The following is a 26,943-nucleotide window of genomic DNA, read 5'->3' as shown; positions in this document are numbered from 1 at the left end:
AACACATATGTAAACACTTCTACAAGGCAACAAACAAGTAAACACTTCTACAAGTCAACAAACAAGTAAACACATATGTAAACACTTCTACAGGTCAACAAACAAGTAAACACATATGTAAACACTTCTACAAGTCAACACATATGTAAACAAATATGTAAACACTTCTACAAGGCAACAAACAAGTAAACACTCATGGTGTTTCATGGTGATATTTATTTGTTGCCTTGTACAAGGCAACAAATAAATATCACCTGAAACACACACACACATACACACGCACACACACACACACCCCTCAGATCATTGGTCAGTGACACCTTGGCCCCGCCTCCTCAGGGACTCCTTCATAAAGGCAGCTGGAGTTCCCCGGACTGTCCCTTTAAGCTCTCCCACCTCCTCTGAAGACAGCTCCTGCTCTTCATTCAGGAGACCTTCTCTCTTCTATTGAAGAGTGGACCTTCTTCTTCTCTTCTTCCACCCGAGGACCTTTCCAGGGAACTTCTCCTCCTCCCGCAGATGGATCTGTCCGACCTTTCCTTCCCCGTCTCCTCGGCCGACGACCTCTACGATGACCCCTGCTTCAGCACCAGCGACATGAACTTTTTCGACGACCTGGACTCCCGGCTACTGCACGCCGGCCTTCTGAAACCAGAGGCCCATCTTCTTCACCACCACCACCACCACCACCACCACGTCCCCGTCGCCGAGGAGGAAGAAGAGGAGGACGAGGAGGACGAGGAGGAAGAGGAGGAGGACGAGCACGTGAGGGCCCCGGGGGGCCTCCACCAGACGGGGCGCTGCCTGCTTTGGGCGTGCAAGGCCTGCAAGAGGAAAACGTCCCACGAGGACCGGAGGAAAGCGGCCACCATGCGCGAGAGGCGGCGGCTCGGAAAGGTCAACGACGCCTTCGAGACGCTGCGGCGCTGCACGGCCGCCAACCCCAACCAGCGGCTCCCCAAAGTGGACATCCTGCGCAACGCCATCAGCTACATCGAGTCCCTGCAGACGCTGCTGCGGGGCGGCCGGGGGGGCGGCGGCTTCTACCCGCCGCCGGAGCACCGCGGCGGCGTGGACTCGGGCGCCGGCAGCCCCGGATCCAACTGCTCCGACGGCCCGGTGAGTCCCAGGAACAGCTGAGCGGGTCCACCTGCCGCCTCCGGGAATGTTTGGAATGCGTCGGGCTTGTTTGGTTTTCTTCTTCTTCTTCTGCGCTTTTCCAATTTAATAGGACAAAAATATTTTAGCAGCAAGCTTTGAAATGTGCTCTTTGAAGTCAGTTTCAAGTGTTGAAACTAATTTGTTTTTTTTAGAAAGAAAGGAAATAAGTGATCAGGTCAGATTTGTTTTTAAATACAGTTAAAATGTTAAAATGTTTTTTTTCTTTTCTTGTTTTGTTGCATTTCAACGTCTTGATTCATGAAATGAACTGAAAAGTGGAGCAGATCAACATTTTAACTCCTTTTGCTATTTAAAAATGTTAATTACGGGTTAAAATACAGAATGAAGAGTAGAAATTATGTTTATGAATTAAAATGTGCAGAACAAATAGTTTCTGTTTAAAATAACTTGATTAAGTGGTGAAAGAAATACATTAAATAGATCTATTTTTAAACATGAATAATGTGCATTTGACTGCAACTATTATTGACTGATTGTTCACTGTGAGTCTCCCGACTGAAATGGACTGTATTGATTGATTGATTGATTGATTGGTTGGTTGGTTGGTTCCAGATGGAGTTCATCTCTCCGTGTTCGACCAGTGACGGTTCGTACTGCAGCCACACAGACGGTCAGTTTCCCCTTCACACCTCCTTTCATTTCATTTCATTTGTCATGTGACCAAATTCATTTCTCACGTTTCTCTTCTGATTTGAACTTGTTTTTCCTCGAGTCGCCCCCTGCTGGACACGAGAGAGAATGCAGTTTTAAGACACTTCAGTCATTCAATAACCAGATTTATTCAACCACAGATATCAGATATGTTAAACGTCAGAACATTAGATTTACAGAAAAGTTTAAATATGACATTTGACTCTTTCAATAAGGCGTCTCGGCCCTTTAATTGGAGCTCCGCCTCCTCACGGGACTCGTGGAGACGATAAGAAACTAAACGCCGTTTCTCTCGTCTCAGATTCCAGCAGCAGAAAGCCGGCGCTGGTTTCCAGTCTGGACTGCTTGTCCAGCATCGTGGAGCGGATCAGCAAAGATCCAGCTGTGGCCCCCCCAGGGGACAGCGTGGTCCCCCGGGGCCCCGGATCGCCTCAGAGCAGCCCTGCGGGGTCCAGATCCTCCAGATGCTGAACCCACCAGGACTCGTTTCCAGCAACACCAAAACAAACTGTATTTTACAGAAGTTTGCGTCCAGTCTTTCTTCAGTTTTTGGCTTTTTGAACGAAGCGAACGTTGTTAAGTTTTAATAACTCATGGAGGAAAAAAAATGACTTATTTCTGCTGCAGAGATAAAAATTTAGGACCATTTTGTAAATCTGTAAATAAGAGCTGTTTGTTCACACACACACATGCTGCGATTGTTGTGTCATATGTTTCTATATATTTATTCATGAGTGAATGGCATTTTAATAAATAAATATTTATATTCATCGCTCTCATATTTTATATTCATGTTAAAAATCGACTGAACTAAAACAGTAAAGTTTGTCGCTATGATCGAACTCCTTTAAATACGCATCTAATCCATCGTTTGTATTAATTATTGATCGAAGCAGTTTTAAAGTATCAGAACTTAAATCGTACGATTGATTGACGCCAGATTTTTGGGGCTTTGTGTAAAAACAATATTCTCATTTTTATGAATGGAGGTTTGAATATTTCTCACATCATTTGGGACCTTCACGCTAAAATGAACAGCATCCGATGCGACTTCATAACTTCTTAAGGTGCAACGATGTCATTTATTAAGATAATTTAGAACGAGTAAAAGAATATTTTAGCCAAGTAAAAGTAAAGTTACTTTACGATATTCACGCTTTAAAATAAGTGTCAACATATTACAGAGGCCTCATGTTGAAACCAACAATAACTTCCTTTTTCATATTCAGCCTGATACATCCGAGGATCAATTACAAAAAACACACACACACACACACACACACACACACACACACACACACACACACACACACACACACACACACACACACACACACACACATACTTGTTTTTGCTGCCTCGTGTGGACACCAGACTACTAGGTTACATGTGGGGACACCACTTTCTAAACTTTTGATCACATAGATTTTTTGGGGGTCCCGGGAACCAAAATATGAACTTGAGAATTACATTTCTCAAATTTAGAAAGCTTGAACTTTTCTATCCCAGCATGTCATACCACAAACCACCACCAGGTGACACGGTTACCCTTTAGTTGATATAAGCAATGCAATTTTATTTCCCAGTTATATATTTATATATATTTATATCTTGTAGTAGTTTACACCTTCAACATGCATCTTTTCTGGAGGAGCAGGAGCTCTGCACAATACTTGATCAATATAAGTACTTGTATACAAGTACAATTTGTGATTTTTAAAAATACATAAAAAATATTATATTATATTATGTATAAAATATAAAAGCAATATATTATTCCTTCAGATGCAGGTTTGTTAAACAGTCAAAAGAAAAGACAGTTCAGCTGCATCAACTTCCTGTTTATTAGAAGCTGATCAATGAGATCGATCAGATCGATCGATACAAACTTCGACACGCAGGCCGGTTGATCAATAATTCTGGCATTTTATTATCGGAGTCAATGACATTTTTAAAATGTATTTATTAGAGCTGAATTCATCGTGACGTCCACTCGCTCCGGGTCCGAGCTGCCGCTGCAGCCGAGGGGGAGGAGCCTCTTCTCCGGGCCGCCGCTCACTTCCTGCGGCGCGCGGCGGCTCCTTTCTTGCTGCTGCAAAGCGCAAAAGTGCAAACAAAATGCATCAGATGTGTACAGAGATGCTTTATGGTGTCTGAGAGTTGAACATTATGGCTATTAAAAATAGATATTTAAAAATATATTAAATATATAAGAAAGCACAGCCTGAGAAATTAACCCGGAGCGGTTTATTGAAGCTACGTCGCCCTCTAGTGTCCAGACAGAGGCATGACAGTCACAACCATGGACTACATTATTCATTATGTATAGACTATAACAATGATGTAATACAAATAAAATGATTAAAAGTCAATTTATTAAAAAAAAATATATATATTATTTTGAATAGTTTTTTTTATCAGGATTGATTTATGTCAAAACGAAGGTAGTTATGAAATAAAAAGTAAAAACAAAACAAAAACACAAGTAAATAAATTATTGTATTTGTTGGTGGTGAAATTAGTAAAAAAAAAAAAAAATAGTGTACTTAAGGGAAATTTTGAGGAACTATATTTATCTATAAACTATGTATTTGACAGCTTTAGAAAGTTAGCTAAAGCTATAGCTAAATTCTAGATTTATTATTAATATTACGTTTAAACCAACCAATAAATTACATATTATTAAAAATTAAATTAACAAGCAGTAAATAAAGTTCCTTAAATCAGCTCCACATTTACCAGCTCCAATATTAAACATTATTGCATTCATTTTAATCCCAAATTTGAATATACATTATTCTGAAATGGGTCATTCTACTTAATGAGTACTTTTACTTTTAAATGTTTAATGTTAATGTGAATACTTTTTGTACTTTTACAGTTTAAACGCAGGTACGTTCTTTAAGTAAAACATCTAAACTCTTCTTCCACCTCGGATCATATTACATAAACATCGTAATAAAGTTATTTTAGAACATTGTTTTCACTACATGGCGTCTGTATTTTGAACTAATTGTTCTTCGTTGATGTTTTTGTGACTCACTGTTTCTGCAGCTCGTCGATTCGATTCCTGAGAGACACGACCTGGAAGACAAAGAGCAGGGTCCACGACGCACACGTGGAAACACCGGTTCATGAACACAACGCGACGCGTTCAAACTCCCGTTTGTCATAAAACTGAGATTTTACACAAAAACACACACGTTGAGTTCTTCCTCTTTTTTAAATCTCATTCATTGGGTTTGATGGACCTGTTTTAATCTTTGACGCTTATTCTTATAATAAAGTTCTTGTTATGTTCTGACCTCGTATCTCTGCCTCGTGAGCTTCTCACAGTGGTCGTACTTGATGGCCTCCAGGTCGTGGAGCCACTCCCACAGCTCGTTGGCCTTTTCCCTGGAGAACCGCAAGCAGAACCAAACGTTCAGGGAACGGTTCTAAGACAGAACCACGTTGCTGTGGTTCTAAACCGCTTTGTGACGTGCATCCCATAATAACTCAAATACAGGAGAATCTGAACATATTGAACATATTGAACATATTGAACATATTGCTCTATTTTATGTGAACACAATGAAGAACACCATGAAGAACACCATGAAGAACACTATGAAGAACACCATGAAGAACACTATGAAGAACACCATGAAGAACACCATGAAGAACACCATGAAGAACACCATGAAGAACACCATGAAGAACACCATGAAGAACACCATGAAGAACACCATGAAGAACACCATGAAGAAGACCATGAAGAACACCATGAAGAACACCATGAAGAACACTATGAAGAACACCATGAAGAACACCATGAAGAACACCATGAAGAACACCATGAAGAACACCATGAAGAACACCATGAAGAACACCATGAAGAACACCATGAAGAACACTATGAAGAACACCATGAAGAACACCATGAAGAACACCATGAAGAACACCATGAAGAACACTATGAAGAACACCATGAAGAACACCATGAAGAACACCATGAAGAACACCATGAAGAACACCATGAAGAACACAATGAAGAACACCATGAAGAACACCATGAAGAACACCATGAAGAACACCATGAAGAACACCATGAAGAACACTATGAAGAACACCATGAAGAACACCATGAAGAGCACCATGAAGAACACCATGAAGAACACCATGAAGAACACCATGAAGAACACTATGAAGAACACCATGAAGAACACCATGAAGAGCACAATGAAGAACACCATGAAGAACACCATGAAGAACACTATGAAGAACACTATGAAGAACACCATGAAGAACACCATGAAGAACACCATGAAGAACACCATGAAGAACACCATGAAGAACACCATGAAGAACACTATGAAGAACACCATGAAGAACACTATGAAGAACACTATGAAGAACACCATGAAGAACACCATGAAGAGCACAATGAAGAACACCATGAAGAACACCATGAAGAACACCATGAAGAACACTATGAAGAACACCATGAAGAACACCATGAAGAGCACAATGAAGAACACCATGAAGAACACCATGAAGAACACCATGAAGAACACTATGAAGAACACTATGAAGAACACCATGAAGAACACTATGAAGAACACCATGAAGAACACCATGAAGAACACCATGAAGAACACCATGAAGAGCACCATGAAGAGCACCATGAAGAACACTATGAAGAACACCATGAAGAACACTATGAAGAACACTATGAAGAACACCATGAAGAACACCATGAAGAACACCATGAAGAGCACCATGAAGAACACTATGAAGAACACCATGAAGAACACTATGAAGAACACTATGAAGAACACCATGAAGAACACCATGAAGAACACCATGAAGAACACCATGAAGAACACCATGAAGAACACCATGAAGAACACTATGAAGAACACCATGAAGAACACCATGAAGAGCACAATGAAGAACACCATGAAGAACACCATGAAGAACACCATGAAGAACACTATGAAGAACACTATGAAGAACACCATGAAGAACACCATGAAGAGCACCATGAAGAGCACAATGAAGAACACCATGAAGAACACTATGAAGAACACCATGAAGAGCAGGATGAAGAGCAGGATGAAGGTGTTGGGTTGTTCCATCTCTGTGAGGACATCTCCGGTTACCTCAGGTTGTCCTCACTGAAGCCGTCCACGTTCAGGGGTTTGCATCTCTCCGACATGATCTTCTTCTTCTTCTCCCGCTCCGTCTGCTTCTTCCCTCTCTTCTGTTCCACCTGGGAGAGAAAAGAGAAGAAGAGGAAGATCTGAAGGTCTTCACACACACACACACACACACACACACACACACACACACACACACACACACTGCCTACCTTCTGCAGGTGGCTGCTGTAGCCGGACCCCATGCTGCTCAGCGTCATCTTCTTCTTGGCCTCCGCTTCAGCCTTCCAGTGGGCGTCGGCCTCCTCCTTCCTCTGACGCTCAGCCTGAGAAATGAGTGTGACATCACGGTGTGTGTGAGGTGAGGCGCGACACTATACGATGACATCAGATACTTTAAGGACACGACGATGAAGTGGTAACACAAGGTGTGTGAGTGTAAACATGGAGAATGATAACAGGGGTCCGGACCTCCCGTCTGGCCTGGCGCTCCTTATCCTTCTCGGCTCGGACCCTCTGCTGCTCGGCTCGCTCGTAACGGCGCTTCTCCTGGAAAAATGAATAATTAATGCTGCAAATAAATAAATGCTGCAAAGCTTTTGGCCATGTGCATATATGTACATATATAAATAAATAAATATATATATATCTATATATATCTATAAATATCTATAAATACAAATATATATATATATATATTTATATATAAATAAATAAAAATATATGTATATATATATATATAAATACATATATATATATGTATAAATAAATATATATATATATTTATATATATGAATAAAAATGAATAAATAAATATAATTAGATATATATGTATATATATAAATAAATATAGATATATATGTATATATAAATAAATAAATACAAATATATATATATATATGTATGTATATATAAACATATATATATGTATATATACATTACAATACATTACATTACATGTCATTTAGCTGACGCTTTTATCCAAAGCGACTTACAATAAGATACATAAATAAATAAAATGAAATAAATATATATAGATATATATGTATATGTATATATATAAATAAATATAGATATATATGTATATATATATAAATAAATAAATATATGTATATGTATATATATATAAATACATATATATGTATATATACATAAATAAATATATATATATATATTTATATATATAAATAAAAAAAAATATATGTATATATATAAATACATATATATGTATATATACATAAATAAATATATATATTTATATATATAAATAAAAATAAAGAAATATATATATATATACATATATATAAATAAATATATATAAATAAATATATATATATCGATGAATAAATAATAAATAATATATATATATATATATGAATAAATAAATATATATATGTATATATAAATAAATATATAAATAAATATACATATATATGTATATATACATAAATAAATATATATATATATATATATATATTTATATATATAAATAAAAAAATATATATGTATATATATAAATACATATATATGTATATATATACATAAATAAATATATATATTTATATATATATAAATATAAATAAAAATAAAGAAATATATATATATATATATAAATAAATAAATATAAATAAATATATATATATCGATGTATACACATGAATAAATAATAAATAATATATATATATATATATATGAATAAATAAATATATATATGTATATATAAATAAATATATAAATAAATATATATGTATATGTATATATATATATAAATAAATATGTATATGTATATTTAAATATATATATGTGTGTATATATAAATAAATAAATATTTATATATATGCATGTTATGAAGTGCATGTTCAATGTATATATTTTGCTTAATCTCACGATCCTGTCTTTCAGGCCGAGGAGCTCCTCCTCCTCCTTCTTCCTGCACTCGAAGTGGGCGTCGATCAGCGACTGCAGCTCCACCAGGTCTTTGTTCTGACGCTTCTTCTGCATGTCCTGAGAGAGGCGGGCGACAGCTGTCACTCACAAACTGGACACACGGGAGGTACTAAAATGTGCCTAAAATGTTGTACTCGAGTAAATGTACTGATGATATATTGCTGCATGTTTCTGGATAAACACCGTTGAACAAAAACAAGTCGGCTTACATCAAAGTCCACCTTCTCTCCGTCGGGGATCTTCGGAGCAGACGGTCTGTCGAAGGAAAATAACGTTCAAATATCGAACGGCAACTCAGAGGGACCTCTAGTGGTGAGGTTGCACGTTGCAACCGACTAAACACCCGTCGCTTCACGCCTCCCGTCTCAAGACCTCGGTGGCGTGAGCCGCCCTCACACCTCGCCACGGCACGGCCATTCTTACCGTAATGACGTGCTTTAGTGTTTCAATAAATAAAGTGACCATATTTGGACTGAAGAGGACTTAGAGATGCTGTAAACAGCTCTGGTAGAGACCTGTCAATCACCTTGTCGCCCCGCCCCTAAAGCATCCCCTACTTTATGGTCTGTTTGACTCTAAATGACCATAATTTACTAAATGAACATCACGCTGTATTGAAGAAGACTTGAAACTAGAGATTGAGACCAAAAACTAATGTTTACAATGTTTACTGAGGGAATACATCAAGAGAAGTAGAGTCATTTATATAGACTTCTATACAACCAGAGGAGTCACCCCCTGGTGGTCAGTAGAGAGAATGCAGCTTTAACACATGAAGCATAGACTTCTATACAACCAGAGGAGTCACCCCCTGGTGGTCAGGAGAGAGAATGCAGCTTTAACACATGAAGCATAGACTTCTATACAACCAGAGGAGTCGCCCCCTGGTGGTCACTAGAGAGAATGCAGCTTTAACACATGAAGCGTAGACTTCTATACAACCAGAGGAGTCGCCCCCTGGTGGTCAGGAGAGAGAATGCAGCTTTAACACATGAAGCATAGACTTCTATACAACCAGAGGAGTCGCCCCCTGGTGGTCAGTAGAGAGAATGCAGCTTTAACACATGAAGCATAGGCTTCTATACAACCAGAGGAGTCGCCCCCTGGTGGTCAGGAGAGAGAATGCAGCTTTAACACATGAAGCATAGACTTCTATACAACCAGAGGAGTCTCCCCCTGGTGGTCAGGAGAGAGAATGCAGCTTTAACACGTCAAGCATAGACTTCTATACAACCAGAGGAGTCGCCCTCTGGTGGTCAGGAGAGAGAATGCAGCTTTAACACATGAAGCATAGACTTCTATACAACCAGAGGAGTCGCCCCCTGGTGGTCAGTAGAGAGAATGCAGCTTTGACACATCAAGCATGGACTTCTATACAACCAGAGTAGTCGGTAATGAGCTTTAAAAGTGGAAGAAAGTAAATGTACTCACTTGAACTTTGGCTTCTCCTCTTTTTAATCGTTAAAACAGGAACATGAAGAGAAAAGAGAGAGAACGCGTTAGAGAACCCAGAACATGAAGAACGACCACGCGGCTGCTGGTTAATCAGGGGAACGATCCACGTCGTCTCAAACCTCCAGTTTGTGGTTTAAGTGCTGTGAGTTCACGGTTTCCTGGTTGTTCTATCTATTGTGCGTTAATTTGTTGCGCATTAGTGTGTGAATCAAACCAAAGTCATGAATCACCACGTGAACTACTTCATCTTCTTCATCGCACACTTTTCACAACACGGAGTTTGACAGTAAATTACTGTTAATTTATGGTAAATGAATAAAACACACATTTTAACAGTGAGAACAGTTTGTGATTAACTTTATATTGTTGGGTTTTTAAAAAACTATTTTTTTTACGGCAACAAACAAACAAAACAGCAGACAACACGACTCAGCAGGAAATACAAACTACCATCTTGATCTCCCTCGTCCACTGGCAGGACGCAATCATGCAAAGAAGAGAAGAAGCACAGATGAGCCGCCGGGCACCCGTAAACAAACAAACAAACAAAAACACGACTCAGCATTTCTGCATCCTTGCAAAACGCTCTCTTTTGATGGCAGCGAACAAAACGTAACATGACTCGTGTGGAAAAAGGTGCGAAAGGGACGACATCAACATACCTTCCTCTTCATAGCCGTCTGCATGCAGCAAGCGTCCAAAGCAAGAGAACAGAGAGCATTAGCGGTGCTGCACAGCTGAGCAAGCACATTGTAATACTTAATAATAATAATAATAATAATAATAATAATAATAATAATAATAATCATAGTAAACAGGCAGCGGCAGCCACTGCAGAAGTCACGCGTTCCTTCTGCATTAACACAGCGGGCAGCTCCACAACACAATTATTATTAATAATATTATAATAATGACCTTTATGTTCTTAAAGCGGTAGTGTTGGTTCTATCAGCCCCTGTGGACTAAAGTGGTAGTGTTGGTTCTGGTGCCCCCTGTGGACTAAAGTGGTAGTGTTGGTTCTGGTGCCCTCTGTGGACTAAAGTGGTAGTGTTGGTTCTGGTGCCCCCTGTGGACTAAAGTGGTAGTGTTGGTTCTGGTGCCCTCTGTGGACTAAAGTGGTAGTGTTGGTTCTGGTGCCCCCTGTGGACTAAAGTGGTAGTGTTGGTTCTGGTGCCCCCTGTGGACTAAAGTGGTAGTGTTGGTTCTGGTGCCCCCTGTGGACTAAAGTGGTAGTGTTGGTTCTGGTGCCCTCTGTGGACTAAAGTGGTAGTGTTGGTTCTGGTGCCCCCTGTGGACTAAAGTGGTAGTGTTGGTTCTGGTGCCCCCTGTGGACTAAAGTGGTAGTGTTGGTTCTGGTGCCCCCTGTGGACTAAAGTGGTAGTGTTGGTTCTGGCCCCCCCTGTGGACTAAAGTGGTAGTGTTGGTTCTGGTGCCCCCTGTGGACTAAAGTGGTAGTGTTGGTTCTGTCGCCCCCTGTGGACTAAAGTGGTAGTGTTGGTTCTATCGCCCCTGTGGACTAAAGTGGTAGTGTTGGTTCTGGTGCCCCCTGTGGACTAAAGTGGTAGTGTTGGTTCTGGTGCCCCCTGTGGACTAAAGTGGTAGTGTTGGTTCTATCGCCCCCTGTGGACTAAAGTGGTAGTGTTGGTTATGGTGCCCCCTGTGGACTAAAGTGGTAGTGTTGGTTCTGGTGCCCCCTGTGGACTAAAGTGGTAGTGTTGGTTCTGGCGCCCCCTGTGGACTAAAGTGGTAGTGTTGGTTCTGGTGCCCCCTGTGGACTAAAGTGGTAGTGTTGGTTCTGGCTCAGGTGAAGCCGGATCTGGGTCTGCCCACGGTGGACTGGTCTCTACTGGATCTGGGTCTGTCCACGGTGGACTGGTCTCTACTGGATCTGGGTCTGTCCACGGTGGACTGGTCTCTACTGGATCTGGGTCTGTCCACGGTGGACTGGTCTCTGCTGGATCTGGGTCTGCCCACGGTGGACTGGTCTCTACTGGATCTGGGTCTGTCCACGGTGGACTGGTCTCTGCTGGATCTGGGTCTGCCCACGGTGGACTGGTCTCTACTGGATCTGGGTCTGTCCACGGTGGACTGGTCTCTGCTGGATCTGGGTCTGCCCACGGTGGACTGGTCTCTGCTGGAGTCTGAACTGAAGGAGGTTCTGGTGAACCTGCATGATGTCACCTGGTTTCTCCAGAATCCGACCCGGTGGCTCCGATGAGGAGCTTGAAGAAGAACTCTCTAGAACCAGACCACCTTCTCTACACATAAAAACTGCTGAACTGAGCGTAACCGTCGGTAACCAAACGACGTGCTTCTAAAAGCTGAAGCATTAGTGCAGCGGGACGTCTGCAGTGGCACCACAAAGAAACAACAACAAACAACAAACAACACAACAACATTTCCATGGAAGACGTGAACAGTGGGGACCGGTGCCACTCTTCATCTACTCATGGAAAGAAAGAAGAAGAAGAAGCTTTTACATGACTGATATTACCCATAATCCTTTGTGAGTTTGCCAAAGACTTGAGACAGTTCATGTAAAAGCAGCAGATTTTCTTCTTCTTCTCTTTCAACGTTCAGATTCACAAGTTCAAACACTCGGAGCCGCAACGCTGGAAACGGGACACACATGTTTGTGTTGGTTGTGCGTGACACTGACGCTGATGGTGATGATGCAATCAGTGTCCAGAGAGCCCGAAGGCACCCAAGGGCCCCCCGGGGCCTCTTGGTTAGAACAACACACACCGGCCTCGTCACGCCGCGCCCACCCGCGCGGACTGAAGCTAACCGCTAAAGCTAACCGCTAAAGCTAGAAAAAAATATAAAGAAAATAAAAGTGCAATGTTATTTTACGTCAAATTCACATTTATTTTCTGATTAATTGTTACAATGGCCATTTCTAAAAAATTTAAATTGTAAAAGAAAAATAAAAAAAATTTAAAATTTTTTTTATTTTGGAGACGAAAATGACTTTTATTATGGACGGTGCGATTGAAAAGGAAATCTGATCTCGAGTGCGAAAGCTCATTTTGAACATTTGGAAATGTAAATTCTAAAAAAGAACATGTATCAGAAATGTACCAGAAATGACAACGAAGGGACTAAAATGTAAAACGTGAGCCCTAAACTGGTCCCGGTCGGGTATGTTGTGCCGGGTGTTCGATGCCGGGAGGACCCGTCTGTCCCGCCACGTACCTTCCTCCTCCTGGACCTCCTCCTCCTCCGGCTCTGGCTCGGCTTCAGGCTCTACCTCGGGCTCTGCCTCCACCTGGGCCTCCGCCTCAGGGGCTACTTCTACCTCTACTACCTCCTCCTGGGCTACGGGCCACGCAGCATGCACCAAAACCGCCGGGCGCAGGGAGGGTGTCGGAGAAGAAGGCCGTTAATGGAGACCACAGACATGACACAAAGTGAGAGATTATACTTTAGTTACGAGAGAGAGAGGGAGGGAGAGAGAGGGATGGAGGGGTGAGTGATGGACAGAGCTGCTGGAGAGAGAGAGAAACACATGATGATGAGAGGGGGTCACTTGACCTTTCACACAGAAGCCATATTGAACCGTCGAGGTGGGAAACTTCCTGAAGAGTTCACTTGTTTTGCTTCTTCTGGAAGCGAAGACGTGACACGGGCGCTAATTTGTCCCTCATTTAGTTAAAAAAGTATAAAAACATGGAAGTGACGATTGTTTTCTCTCACTGTTGGTTTTCCTGCAACGTCGCTCCCGTCATCGTGTTTCTTTTTTTTTTAATACATAGAGTTTCTACCCTTATTTTAAGTTTTTACTGTGCAGATTGTTTTGATCGATGCTTCAGGTGTTAAAGCTGCATTCTCTCTCCTGACCACCAGGGGGCGACTCCTCTGGTTGTATAGAAGTCTATGCTTCATGTGTTAAAGCTGCATTCTCTCTCCTGACCACCAGGGGGCGACTCCTCTGGTTGTATAGAAGTCTATGCTTCATGTGTTAAAGCTGCATTCTCTCTCCTGACCACCAGGGGGCGACTCCTCTGGTTGTATAGAAGTCTATGCTTCGTGTGTTAAAGCTGCATTCTCTCTCCTGACCACCACGGGGCGACTCCTCTGGTTGTATAGAAGTCTATGCTTCATGTGTTAAAGCTGCATTCTCTCTCCTGACCACCAGGGGGCGACTCCTCTGGTTGTATAGAAGTCTATGCTTCATGTGTTAAAGCTGCATTCTCTCTCCTGACCACCAGGGGGCGACTCCTCTGGTTGTATAGAAGTCTATGCTTCATGTGTTAAAGCTGCATTCTCTCTCCTGACCACCAGGGGGCGACTCCTCTGGTTGTATAGAAGTCTATGGTTCAAAGTCTATACTTCAATTTGATTGTTTGTCCTTATCGAGCCAACGTGAACTCTACCTGGTTGTCAGCTCTAATGGAGGTTACCAATGGGGAGTGTTGCAGGTTTATTAAGTTATCTGCATAACTTAATACGATTGAAGGGTTTCAATGACGTTACTTCATTTACATTTTGTAAGATGAACTTTTAAATTTGATTTATTTGCCCAATCGTCACCGAGTCTCGCCCAGTTTCCTCCCCAGTTCCCACCATCGTGATCAATGGGAAGTTTCCCACCTCCACCGTTAGAAATATGTCCGTTGTGTGAATGAGGTCAATGACGGCTGCAATGATGAAACGTGAAAAACATGTCACATACCGAGAAAACGTCAATGTAGAGCGTCTGGAAGCTCTCACATTTAGCTTTTCTCAACCATGTGATTCAAAACATCACTCAGAACAAAAATCACCCTTAACTTTGACGTGTTTGACTGACAGCTGAGTTTTAGTCAGAAAGTATAATGAAGTAAAGTAAATGTGCATTTATTAATACGAAGCTATCTTTAATGCTGACGTGGTTAACTTTCATTAGCGTTTTTAAATCACAATGAATAGAAATAATGTCTTTGCAGACGTCAGCGCTTCCTGTTTAAAGAGCAGTCAAAACACCTCAAGTTAAGGGTGAAATCAGGCAGCTGACAAATTAGTGCAGCGGAGAAAATGATGTTGAATATGGATTCAAATGTCTTCCGTCGTCTTTACCTTCCTCCTCTGCAGACGAACAGAAACGAATACGACACGGAGTCATTTTCACAATCACATTTAAACACTCTCTAAACTGACCGTGATTACACTAAATCTGTATGTAAACATCAATATGTGACATATTTCTTACAATATTTATTTCCAAATAAACACAAAAACATATGGTTAACAAATTATAAATAATGTTAATTTTAGCTGTGCATTTGAGGCCATTGTAACACATTCTGAAAAATAGCATTGATTTATGATTAAATTAAAGTCTATGTGAATACAAAGCTCTGAAAGCATTTCATGTGCTTTTATATATAATACATATATAATATAAACTTACCCTCGAGCTGATCCCTGAAATATGAAAGACATTCACAAATCAATCGAACATGAAAACCCAGCTCAAAGTGAAACCAATGAAACTTGGCGTCGGTGTGTGTTGTTGTTGTTGTTGTTGTTGACACTTACAGTTCCTCGGTGTCGGACATGTTGACAGCAGACTTCGCACCTGAGGGAGGAAACAAAGAGGCTTTGAGATGACGGCAGAGAGGACGACCGGTTCAGAGTTTGATCCCCATTGAAACGTCTGTCCAGCTGTAAAAACACCAAACTATTAAACTACTAAAATATTATGAAACTTTTCTGTTATTTGCTTTCTTGCAAAGAGTCAGACGAGAAGATCGACACCACACAAGTGTGTACAGTGAACGTGAAGCTACAACCAGGAGACAGTTAGCTTAGCTTAGCTTAGCATAAAGACTGGAAACAGCTAGCAACTCTAGAGCTCACTGATCGTTATATCTTGTTAGATTATTCACAAACAGAAGGGTGAAGTCATGTAGTTATAGGCTACATGCTTTTGCATGATTTGTATTTTTATTACATACTTAAAAGTATATTTAGCTTTTTATTAATAATTTGTAATGTTTTGATGTCATTTATTATCTAGAAGTGAAGGACACTATCGATACATCTGTCCAACAAGCGCGTACACGTAAACAAAAGTGAAACCTATAAACGGCCACCGCCGCTTTGTTTACACAAGCGCAGCGCGATATTAATGACTTTATATAGTGACTCTTTTGTTGTAAACACAACTGTTGCTGCTCTATAAACAATATTTAGCTATAGTTTAAATGTGAACTCTAATCCCATTCTGAATTTGTTGATGTAAAGCAGAGATGTAAAGATACACCACGGTTCTCAGGGCTCATTGAGGCTCATGTTGTTGCTCGCTATCTGCATCCTCACCACTAGGTGTCACTAAATCTTACACCCTGTGCCTTTAAGAGTTTTGAAAGAAGGACGTTTACATGTAATGGAGTTGTTGTTGTTTTTCCTTCACATTGCCAGACGAGATATGTAATCTCACTGGAGAGAGAGAGATTACGTATCTCGTCCATCTGGGAACGCCCACGAGTCCCACAGGAGGAGCGTGTTGCCGGGGAGGCGGAGGTCTGGAACGCCCCCCTAAGCCTGGACCTTAATGGGTAGACAGAGTTTTTTTTTTTTCTCCATTGTTGCACTTAACCTCCTGAGAACAAAGGTCCCCTAATTAGGGTTCCTCTATTTATTATTTTATAGTCGCCAATTAGTGAGTAATTACAAATAAATTCAATTATTATTTTATTTCTTTACAGGTTTAATAATATATCATCCACTTGTACATGCTCTAAACACAACTAGAATAATAAAGAACATATTAGAGAAGGAAAGGAAGAGAAGTTTCCGTTCTAAATACTCTCTAATTTATTTTCTGCGTATCACATATTGTCCTATAATTTAGGAAAGGTGTAAACAGTCTGCTGCATCATTCCTAAATATATTTTTCAGACAAGCCTGAAACGTTTAAATTTATGCTGTGTGCCAACTTCATTTAATAATAACCATATAGACTGATATTTACATATCTGAACAAAAAGCTCCCACTTATTCTTGTTATTACAACACAAAGGTTATTAAAATAGACCTTGTGGTTGAGATCCACCCTCTGTAGTTTGGGTATGAGCAGAGGCATGATAAATAGGTTTGTTTTAAGACCTCAGTACTTCTTCCACGGAAAGGTCAAAGGTCAGAGAGCTGCAGCGAAGTGACGGCGTCCCCACTGAGGCCTTGTTCACACTCGCCCCAAACACCTCGTCCAGAGCCTCAGCCGGTCGGGGAGGAGTCCGCACATCACCCCCCCCCTCCTGTTTTAAAACTCATCCTCATAATTCACAACGCGGTAATTTAATAGTATTCACGTTGACCTCTATGACCTCGTTCCCCGGATTAAAAGGCCATCTCTCCAGTTCATGAAGAAAGGCCAAACTCCGGTCCTATTTTGGGGAAATGCCCCTCTAATCCCCCCGAGGTCTCGCTGACCGATCGAAGCATCCTTCAAAGTCCAAAAGGAGGACGAGGAGCCGCTTCCTGCTCTCTGCATGTAGCATTCGGCACATTTGAGGTATAAACTCTATATTTATACACAAAGTGTCTTTGGATGACTCCTTCACACTTAGCGGCGTGCACAGCTGCAGGGGACAAGGAGGATTATCTCTGGGTCCTATTTCTACCCATCAGCTGGGGAACGGCGTCCAAATAGCTGCTTTAATCCCTCGGCTCGGTCTGGCAGGAGGACGCTCGAGCGGCCAATCGGCGTCCGCTCTCTTTGATGGACTCGGCGCCGACAGCCGGCCCGTCACCACCGAGCGTCCTGGCCTTCGCTCGGCCGCATGCCGACGCTCCGGCACGTCGGCGCGCTCGGAGGAGCGATCGCGTTCGCTCCTCGAGAACAACGAACGTCTGAAACTCAAAACTCTGGAGGACTTCGAGTGAAATGTCAAGATGCCTGTATTATATACACATGAATAAAGAGGAGATGGGCCAGAATTTAAACCATAAATCTGAGGGTTGAGCTGCTCGTCCGTGAACCTGCAGACGTGTTCACCGTCACACTAACGGAGAGATTTGCCAATTTTCTACATTAAAAACAACGTCACAAATATCACTTTTCAGGCACTCAAAAAGAAATCTGCATTTCTTCGAAGGTAAATAATGAGGTCGTCGTGGTTACGTCACTTTAATGCTCTCTGATTATGTTCATATTGCACAATTCAGACGGTCACAGTTTACATCCCAGTCCACTATATATAGATATATATCTATATATATCTATATATAGATATATATCTATATATATATATATATATTTTTTTTAAAAAGCAGATGGACCGAGATGCATTTAGGATTAAAATAAAGCCACAAAATGAACGAGGTGAAAAACGTCCATTCATATTGACACCTCGACATCCCATAACGCGGAGGTGCAAACTGCAACTCACATAAGGCACATAAACACGTGATTCTATTACGTTATGAGACATTTTAATAACCCTGTTAAACGACCGTTTACGATCCCCGAACACCAAACTACGCCCGTCCCACGTCTTCGCCTCTCGGGGGGGGGGGGGGGAGGAGGGGGGTTGGGGGGGGGGGGGGGTCACGACCCCCGATAACCAGACCACGATCTGAGGGGTCTGGCTCACGACACCTAAGGGTCTGGCTCTCCACAAACGCAGTGAAAGACAAGCAGCTGAAAAGGAGGAAAGTGTGCGGTTCAGAAGGTCAGAGGTCGTCTTACCTCTGAGGGGAAGAGAAGCTCCTCGGGCGACGGGGACGAAGGTCTGTAAGACACCACAGGGCTCGCTCAGAGAATAAGTCCTTGTGTTATAGTGATACTCGAGCTCATCAGGCCCTTATTGGCTGAGGGATGAGAGTGTGTGTTGTATGTTAATGTGGGGATGAGATAGGTGGGGGGAGGGGGGGGGGGGGGGGGGGGGGGCAGGATGACCCTGGAGAAGGAGATGGGTGAAATGCTGCGGATGGAGGAGGGCTCGGGTTCTGGAAAGGAGCAGCTGAGAAGCTTCTGTTGCTAAATTTACAGTGATGGAAGGCTGTGTGTGTGTGTGTGTGTGTGTGTGGATTACACATCAGCTTGGCATCCAGACAATGGAGATGAAAGTGTGTGTGTGTGTGTGTGTGTGTGTGCCAGACACTTCATCAGCCAGTGCACGGTAACAGAGTAATTGGATAATAATAATAGAACTGGGACCATCGAGCAGTCGTAATGGGACTTCAGGAACTATGGAAACACGCGATTGAGGCAAAGACGACATATTTACAGAGAAACCTTGTTGTTCAGAGCTGAGCCGGTTATTGACTCCATAAACAAACAACCTAATTGGAGGTTTATCATGGTCAGAATGGGCAGAGACCAGTCCATTAGTTGTGTTAACACTCCAAAGTGAGTCTCTTAGACTCTCTCTCTCTCTCTCTCTCTCTCTCTTTCTCTTTCTGTCTCTCTCTCTTTCTCTCTCTCTCTGAGCGTGAGGTCGGAGGTTGTGAGCTGAGAGCATTGTTGTGAGTAAATGGTGTTTTTTGTCTGTTTTTCTTGTTGGAGTGGTCGACAGAAGGCAGTGTATGTTGTAGCGTGTGTTGTAGTGTGTGTTGTAGTGTGTGTTGTAGTGTGTGTTGTAGTGTGTGTGGTAGTGTGTGTTGTAGGGTGTGTGGGGTTATTGTGTGCACAAGGGGGTTTGGTGGCTTGTTGTGTGCGTGTTGGCGCAGCCGGCCGTCGCGCGTTAGCAGCGCGCGATGGACCTCAGCTGGTTGACTCGGGGACATGGCCTGAGAGTTGCACCGGGCTTTGCGTTCTCCGTGGAGGACTGCAGTCTGGCGGTGGGGCGGGTGGTGGGTCACGGCAACGTGAAGTCCGCCGCCCGCATGAACAGCGCGGTCGTGATCTTCCTCGACAGCGTGGAGAAGGTGAGACAACGTGCCCCCGTTCATTAGGGACGAGGTGTTGCTCGGAGAGCTGGCGAGGCACGGGAGGGTGGTGTCGGGGGTGAGGAAGGTCTCCTCGGGGTGCAGGTCTCCCCTGCAGAAGCACGTGGTGTCTCACTGGAGGCAGCTCCTCATGGTCCTGAACAACAGGAGTGAGGAGCTCAACCTCGTCATCAGGACCAGAGTCGAGGGCTTTGACTATGTGCTGTTTGTGACCTCTGGAAACGGGAAATGTTTCCGGTGTGGACGAGAGGGGCATCAGGCCAGGGACTGCCCAAGTAAGAGGGCAGCTGAGCGGGACGCTTCTAGTGAAGCGGCTCCTGAGGGACAGAACCAGGAGGGTCCGGAGGGGGTCGGAGGGGACCGGCAGGAGGCACAGGGAGGACAGGGGGAGACGGGTGGGGCCCAGCAGGGTGAAGAGGGGGTTCAGGAGGAGCTGGGTGGGGCCCAGCAGGGTGAAGAGGGGGGTCGGGAGGAGCTGGGTGGGGCCCAGCAGGGTGAAGGAGAAGGGGCAGAGGTGGCCCAGAAAGTGGAGGACGGGATGACAGAGGTGGTCCAGCAGGTGGGGGGTAGGGGGACACAGGTGTCCCAGGAAGTAAAGGAGGAGAGGGCTGGAGTGTCTCGGCAGGTGGAAGAGGAGGGGGCAGGGAAGGAAAGATGTGGGCAGGAGGCGGGTGTTGAGTGGTCAGACGGTGAGGTTGACATGGAGGAGGAGGAGGAGGAGGAGGGTCAGGCTCACCGTCTGAAGAGGAAGAGCAGGGAGGATGAGGAAAGCTCACGGGCCAAGAAGGGAGCTTCGGGTAAGGGGGACGAGGAGTCTGAGTCCAGTATGGAGGAGGACTCCTCCTCTGAGGAAGGTGAGGAGCACCCAGACGTGTACAGTGTGGACGAATTAAAAGGGTTTCTAGGTAGGACTAAAAACCAGAGGATTTTTATAGAGGATCACTTCTCGGACTTGCCGAGACTTGTTAAGTCCATCCGGCTCCACATGGCCAATATATCCGTGAAGAGTTTTACTGATCGGGAGCGCTGGAGGTTGAGGAAGATCGCTGTTACTGTCGGTAAAGCGATTAAGGAGTCTGAGGCTTATTTTAAATGCAAGGACCGACGTCCAGAGGACCGAGGTCCAGAGGACCGGACTGATGGAGGTGGCCGGTCCTGAACTGGGAGGCGTGTCGGCGGTGGTTTCCCTGCTACGAGGACGAGACGGAGAGGGACCACCTCTCAGATTTATTTGTTGTTCTATTTAGTTAATATGTTTACAATGTGTGTGTTTGTTCGTATATTCGTTTTTTTCATGTAAAATAAAGGTTTTGTAAAAATCAAATCTCTCTCTGTCTCTCTCTCTTCATGTCGTGGAGTTCATGCAGGTCACTTTTACAGGTTGTCACCTTCCTAAAATAGTAGAGTCATCTTTTCAGGATCTCTTTTGACTCTTGATTTATAGGCCGTTTCTACAGGAATCACACCATCTGTTCCACTGAGGGTGGAGGAGGCTGGAGGAGGATGGAGGAGGCTGGAAGAGGCTGGAGGAGGCTGGAGGAAGCTGGAGGAGGCTGGAGGAAGCTGGAGGATGATGGATGAGGGTGGAGGAGGATGGAGGAGGCTGGAGGAGGATGGAGGAGGCTGGAGGAGGTTGGAGGAGGCTGGAGGAAGCTGGAGGATGATGGATGAGGGTGGAGGAGGATGGAGCAGGATGGATGAGGGTGGAGGAGGCTGGAGGAGGATGGAGGAGGCTGGAAGAGGCTGGAGGAGGCTGGAGGAAGCTGGAGGATGATGGATGAGGGTGGAGGAGGATGGAGGAGGCTGGAGGAGGATGGAGGAGGCTGGAGGAGGTTGGAGGAGGCTGGAGGAAGCTGGAGGATGATGGATGAGGGTGGAGGAGGATGGAGCAGGATGGATGAGGCTGGAGGAGGCTGGAGGAGGATGGAGGAGGTTGGAGGAGGCTGGAGGAGGATGGAGGAGGGTGGAGGAGGGTGGAGGAGGCTGGAGGAGGCTGGAGGAGGATGGAGGAGGTTGGAGGCGGCTGGAGGAGGATGGAGCAGGATAGATGAGGGTGGAGGAGGGTGGAGGAGGTTGGAGGAGGTTGGAGGCGGCTGGAGGAGGATGGAGGAGGTTGGAGGCGGCTGGAGGAGGATGGAGCAGGATAGATGAGGGTGGAGGAGGTTGGAGGAGGCTGGAGGAGGATGGAGCAGGATGGATGAGGCTGGAGGAGGCTGGAGGAGGATGGATGAGGCTGGATGAGGCTGGAGGAGGGTGGAGGAGGGTGGAGGAGGTTGGAGGAGGTTGGAGGCGGCTGGAGGAGGATGGAGGAGGTTGGAGGCGGCTGGAGGAGGATGGAGCAGGATAGATGAGGGTGGAGGAGGGTGGAGGAGGTTGGAGGAGGATGGAGCAGGATGGATGAGGCTGGAGGAGGATGGATGAGGCTGGAGGAGGCTGGAGGAGGGTGGAGGAGGTTGGAGGAGGATGGAGGAGGATGGAGCAGGATGGATGAGGCTGGATGAGGCTGGAGGAGGCTGGAGGAGGGTGGAGGAGGTTGGATGAGGCTGGATGAGGCTGGAGGAGGCTGGAGGAGGGTGGAGGAGGTTGGAGGAGGATGGAGGAGGATGGAGCAGGATGGATGAGGCTGGAGGAGGCTGGAGGAGGATGGATGAGGGTGGATGAGGCTGGAGGAGGTTGGAGGAGGCTGGAGGAGGTTCACCAGCATCACAAGGAGAGGATTTAGGCAACAATATAAAGTTTTTTGTTAAAAAATGACTTCTGGTCACATGACATCTATTGTTCCTCTGTTCACATGACATCTATTGTACTTCTGGTCACATGACATCTGTTGTTCTTCTGGTCACATGCCATCTATTGTACTTCTGGTCACATGACATCTGTTGTTCTTCTGGTCACATTACATCTGTTGTTCCTCTGTTCACCTGACATCTATTGTTCTTCTGGTCACATGACATCTATTGTACTTCTGGTCACATGACATCTGTTGTTCTTCTGGTCACATGACATCTATTGTTCTTCTAGTCACATGACATCTATTGTACTTCTGGTCCCATGATATATATTGTTCTTCTGGTCACATGACATCTATTGTACTTCTGGTCACATGACATCTATTGTACTTCTAGTCACATGACATCTATTGTTCTTCTGGTCACATGACATATGTTGTTCCTCTGTTCACATGACATCTATTGTACTTCTGGTCACATGACATCTGTTGTTCTTCTGGTCACATGACATATATTGTTCTTCTGGTCACATGACATATATTGTACTTCTGGTCACATGACATCTGTGGTTCTTCTGGTCACATGACATCTATTGTTCTTTGTTGTTCTTCTGGTCACATGACATCTGTTGTTCTTCTGGTCACATGACAGCTATTGTACTTCTGGTCACATACATCTATTGTACTTCTGGTCACATGACATCCATTGTACTTCTGGTCACATGACATCTATTGTACTTCTGGTCACATGACATCTGTTGTTCTTCTGGTCACATGACATCTGCTGTACTTCTGGTCACATGACATCTATTGTTCTTCTGGTCACATGACATCTGCTGTACTTCTGGTCACATGACATCTGTTGTACTTCTGGTCACATGACATTTGTTGTACTTCTGGTCACATGACATCTATTGTACTTCTGGTCACATGACATCTGCTGTACTTCTGGTCACATGACATCTATTGTTCTTCTGGTCACATGACATCTGCTGTACTTCTGGTCACATGACATCTGTTGTACTTCTGGTCACATGACATCTGTTGTACTTCTGGTCACATGACATCTATTGTACTTCTGGTCACATGACATCTATTGTACTTCTGGTCACATGACATCTGTTGTACCTCTGGTCACATGACATCTATTGTACTTCTGGTCACATGACATCTGTTGTACTTCTGGTCACATGACATCTATTGTCCTCCTGGTCACATGACATATATTGTACTTCTGGTCACATGACATCTATTGTTCTTCTGGTCACATTACATCTATTGTACTTCTGGTCACATGACATCTATTGTACTTCTCTATTGTACTTCTAGTCACATGACATCTATTGTACTTCTGGTCACATGACATCTATTGTTCTTCTGGTCACATGACATCTATTGTACTTCTGGTCACATGACATCTATTGTTCTTCTGGTCACATTAAATCTATTGTTCTTCTGGTCACATGACATCCATTGTACTTCTGTTCATCCTGATAGAGAGATCCTCCTCTGTTGCTCTCCAGAAGGTTTCTTCCCTTTCTTCCTCGTTAAAGTTTATTTTGAGGAGTATATCCTGCTTCTGATCTGAGGGTCAAAGGTCAGAGGATGTCGTATGTGTACAGATTGTAAAGCCCCCCCATTAAAACACCTTTAAAGATTCTGAGCATTTCAGCCGATAACTTATTGGTACACAGCTTTTGACAACTTATTTTAATGAATGCAAGAGGAAGTTTTAAGTACATCCCAAACGTTCACAATCGTCCTCATCTATGAGCCATGAGAAGAACGAGTCTTTGAAAGTCCTTGACCATGTTTACATCACCTTATATTATGTTGAACTGGTAAACCAGCCATTTACAAGAGATATGTGTTTAATAAATCATAAACATGTTAAACATTGTAGACATGTCAATCACCTTGTAGCCCCGCCCTAAAGCTTCCCCTGCTTTATGGTCTGTTTGACTCTAAATGACCATAATTTACTAAATGAACATCACGCTGTATTGAAGAAGACTTGAAACTAGAGATTGAGACCAAAAACTAATGTTTACAATGTTTACTGAGGGAATACATCAAGAGAAGTAGAGTCATTTATATAGACTTCTATACAACCAGAGGAGTCGCCCCCTGGTGGTCAGGAGAGAGAATGCAGCTTTAACACATGAAGCATAGACTTCTATACAACCAGAGGAGTCGCCCCCTGGTGGTCAGGAGAGAGAATGCAGCTTTAACACATGAAGCATTGACTTCTATACAACCAGAGGAGTCACCCCCTGGTGGTCAGGAGAGAGAATGCAGCTTTAACACATGAAGCATAGACTTCTATACAACCAGAGGAGTCGCCCCCTGGTGGTCAGGAGAGAGAATGCAGCTTTAACACATGAAGCATAGACTTCTATACAACCAGAGGAGTCGCCACCTGGTGGTCAGGAGAGAGAATGCAGCTTTAACACATGAAAAAAAATGCTTCTTGACCGTAAAAGACTTTTTGTAAACGGAGCGTTTCGAGGTCGTAGTGGAGAACAACACCCGGGCTGGGTTCTAAACGAGTCAGGTGTCGGGTAAAGGGCCGCGTCCTGCTGGTCGACCATCACCCCCTTCAGGTGGAGGTGTCCTCCGGCCGCCTGTAGGGGGCTGCACCTTCAGCCATCTCAGGTGGCCTGGAAACCCCCCATCTGCCCCCCTGCAACACACTCTCACACTCTCACACTCACGCACACACACTGAAGGCGAACGGGGTTTTATTTTTGGAGCGGCCGCCCAAGGCTTCAGTTCACTTCAGGATGTGTGGCCCTCTGAGCCGGGATTAACAAGCAGAGAGCCGGTTGTCCCCCCGACAGCCGCTCGCCGAAGGTAAACCAGTCTCAAAGTGTGCCTGTTGCTTGACCAGCTGGCGCTGACCCGCCGGCTCGGGGCGCTAACCCGCATAGAATGTGATCGGTGCGTCTGAGCGCGGTCGGAAACCTTAAACGCACGATGCATATCAGACGAGGAACAGCTTGCAAAGCAGTTTTTAAAACATGTTCCTGTACAACTTTAGAGCGATATCAGAACACCAGCCCGTCGATTATTACTCTTTTCTTTACTCTTCGGATCCACTTTTCCTTGTAAATGAAATGCTTTGTTTTTGCCATTGTTTGTCCACCTCCTCAGGTACAATTGATGAAGAGCCCGCCCTCCCTGTTGTTTAATGGAGTTCTTCAGGTCTCGATAGATTGAGGTCACGGATCAGTTTTATCACAAAGCTAATCTCATGCTCTCCTCCAGCCTCAGACGCCCCGGAGCCTTAAAAGGGGGACTCCTCATGTGTCAGCTGGCCTCCTTGCAGGAGTCACTTTGACATTTGATCAAAACAGGCCGAACGTTGTTCACATTTTAAGTGAGCGGCGACATTTCTCGGAGAGAGATTTTTATACTTTAAAAAACAGATAGCTCAGACTAGCAGAAAATACCCCACGGGGCGTAACAGTCCCGCTTCTCTCCGACCCGTCTGGTGCTAACACGACATAAATTACATTTTAAAGGCGAAACACGAGGCTAAGCTCACGGTCGGCGCAGCTCCGAGAGGATTTGGGCCCGGGGGATTGATTTCCAGCAGACTGGTGCGGGTGCAGGACGGCGGGCAGCAGGTGTTCGGTGTCAGTTGGTCGTTTGCTCTTATTTTCTCCTCGGGCTAAAAATAGGACCTTTTTCTGGTGTCGACAGAGAGAACACGTCCTGCTGTTGTGTTGTTGTTCTTTTCATCAGCAGTTTTATTGTTGGTTATTGTTCTTTTATCGTTATAGTTGTGCTTGTTGTTCTCGTTTTTTTTGTTGTTGTTCAGATTGTTATTTGTTGTTATTATGGTCTTGTAGTTCGCTTGGTTTTTTTATTCCAGTTTTGACTTGCCATTTGTTCTTATTGTCATTAACAGTTTGTTATTAATATTTCTTGTAGTTTGCTCGTTTTTCTTCATTTATTTTC

At 43.8% G+C, this 26,943-nt stretch overlaps 2 protein-coding genes across 2 annotated transcripts; one reads left to right on the top strand and one right to left on the bottom strand.

Moving 5' to 3' along the window:
• Positions 1–519: 519 nt before the first annotated feature.
• Positions 520–2,304, top strand: LOC117728884 (myoblast determination protein 1 homolog 2-like). The gene is made up of 3 exons (XM_034529808.1): positions 520–1,119; positions 1,735–1,792; positions 2,135–2,304. The coding sequence occupies exons 1-3, from the start codon at positions 520–522 to the stop codon at positions 2,302–2,304; spliced, it is 828 nt and encodes a 275-aa protein (XP_034385699.1).
• A 1,513-nt stretch (positions 2,305–3,817) lies between these two features.
• LOC117728854 (troponin T, fast skeletal muscle isoforms-like) lies at positions 3,818–19,150 on the bottom strand. Its single transcript, XM_034529781.1, has 14 exons — positions 19,051–19,150; positions 15,897–15,936; positions 15,769–15,782; positions 15,435–15,443; positions 13,572–13,694; positions 10,353–10,371; positions 9,131–9,176; positions 8,862–8,978; positions 7,446–7,523; positions 7,187–7,300; positions 6,978–7,087; positions 5,139–5,229; positions 4,877–4,917; positions 3,818–3,925 (listed from the first exon to the last, which is right to left on the bottom strand). Exons 2-14 carry the CDS (start codon positions 15,914–15,916, stop codon positions 3,889–3,891), a joined length of 819 nt encoding a protein of 272 aa, XP_034385672.1. The 5' UTR covers positions 15,917–15,936; positions 19,051–19,150; the 3' UTR covers positions 3,818–3,888.
• Positions 19,151–26,943: the final 7,793 nt, after the last annotated feature.

Source organism: Cyclopterus lumpus, chromosome 3, assembly GCF_009769545.1.
Source record: "Cyclopterus lumpus isolate fCycLum1 chromosome 3, fCycLum1.pri, whole genome shotgun sequence".
Classification (NCBI taxonomy): domain Eukaryota; kingdom Metazoa; phylum Chordata; class Actinopteri; order Perciformes; family Cyclopteridae; genus Cyclopterus; species Cyclopterus lumpus.
The sequence above is the reverse complement of the archived record's forward strand: the minus strand, read 5'-3'. Positions and strand labels throughout refer to the sequence as shown.

What these genes read in the sequence shown, in the direction of transcription:
- LOC117728884 (XM_034529808.1), top strand. Translation starts at nt 520, where the DNA reads ATGGATCTGTCCGACCTTTCCTTCCCCGTCTCCTCGGCCGACGACCTC. An exon ending in CCAACTGCTCCGACGGCCCG is followed by an intron (nt 1,120 to 1,734) that starts GTGAGTCCCAGG and finishes GGTTGGTTCCAG; the next exon opens with ATGGAGTTCATCTCTCCGTG. An exon ending in GTACTGCAGCCACACAGACG is followed by an intron (nt 1,793 to 2,134) that starts GTCAGTTTCCCC and finishes CTCTCGTCTCAG; the next exon opens with ATTCCAGCAGCAGAAAGCCG.
- LOC117728854 (XM_034529781.1), bottom strand. Translation starts at nt 15,916, where the DNA reads ATGTCCGACACCGAGGAACT. An exon ending in GAGAGAAGGTGGACTTTGAT is followed by an intron (nt 8,979 to 9,130) that starts GTAAGCCGACTT and finishes CGCCTCTCTCAG; the next exon opens with GACATGCAGAAGAAGCGTCA. An exon ending in ATCGACGAGCTGCAGAAACA is followed by an intron (nt 3,926 to 4,876) that starts GTGAGTCACAAA and finishes TGCGCTTTGCAG; the next exon opens with CAGCAAGAAAGGAGCCGCCG.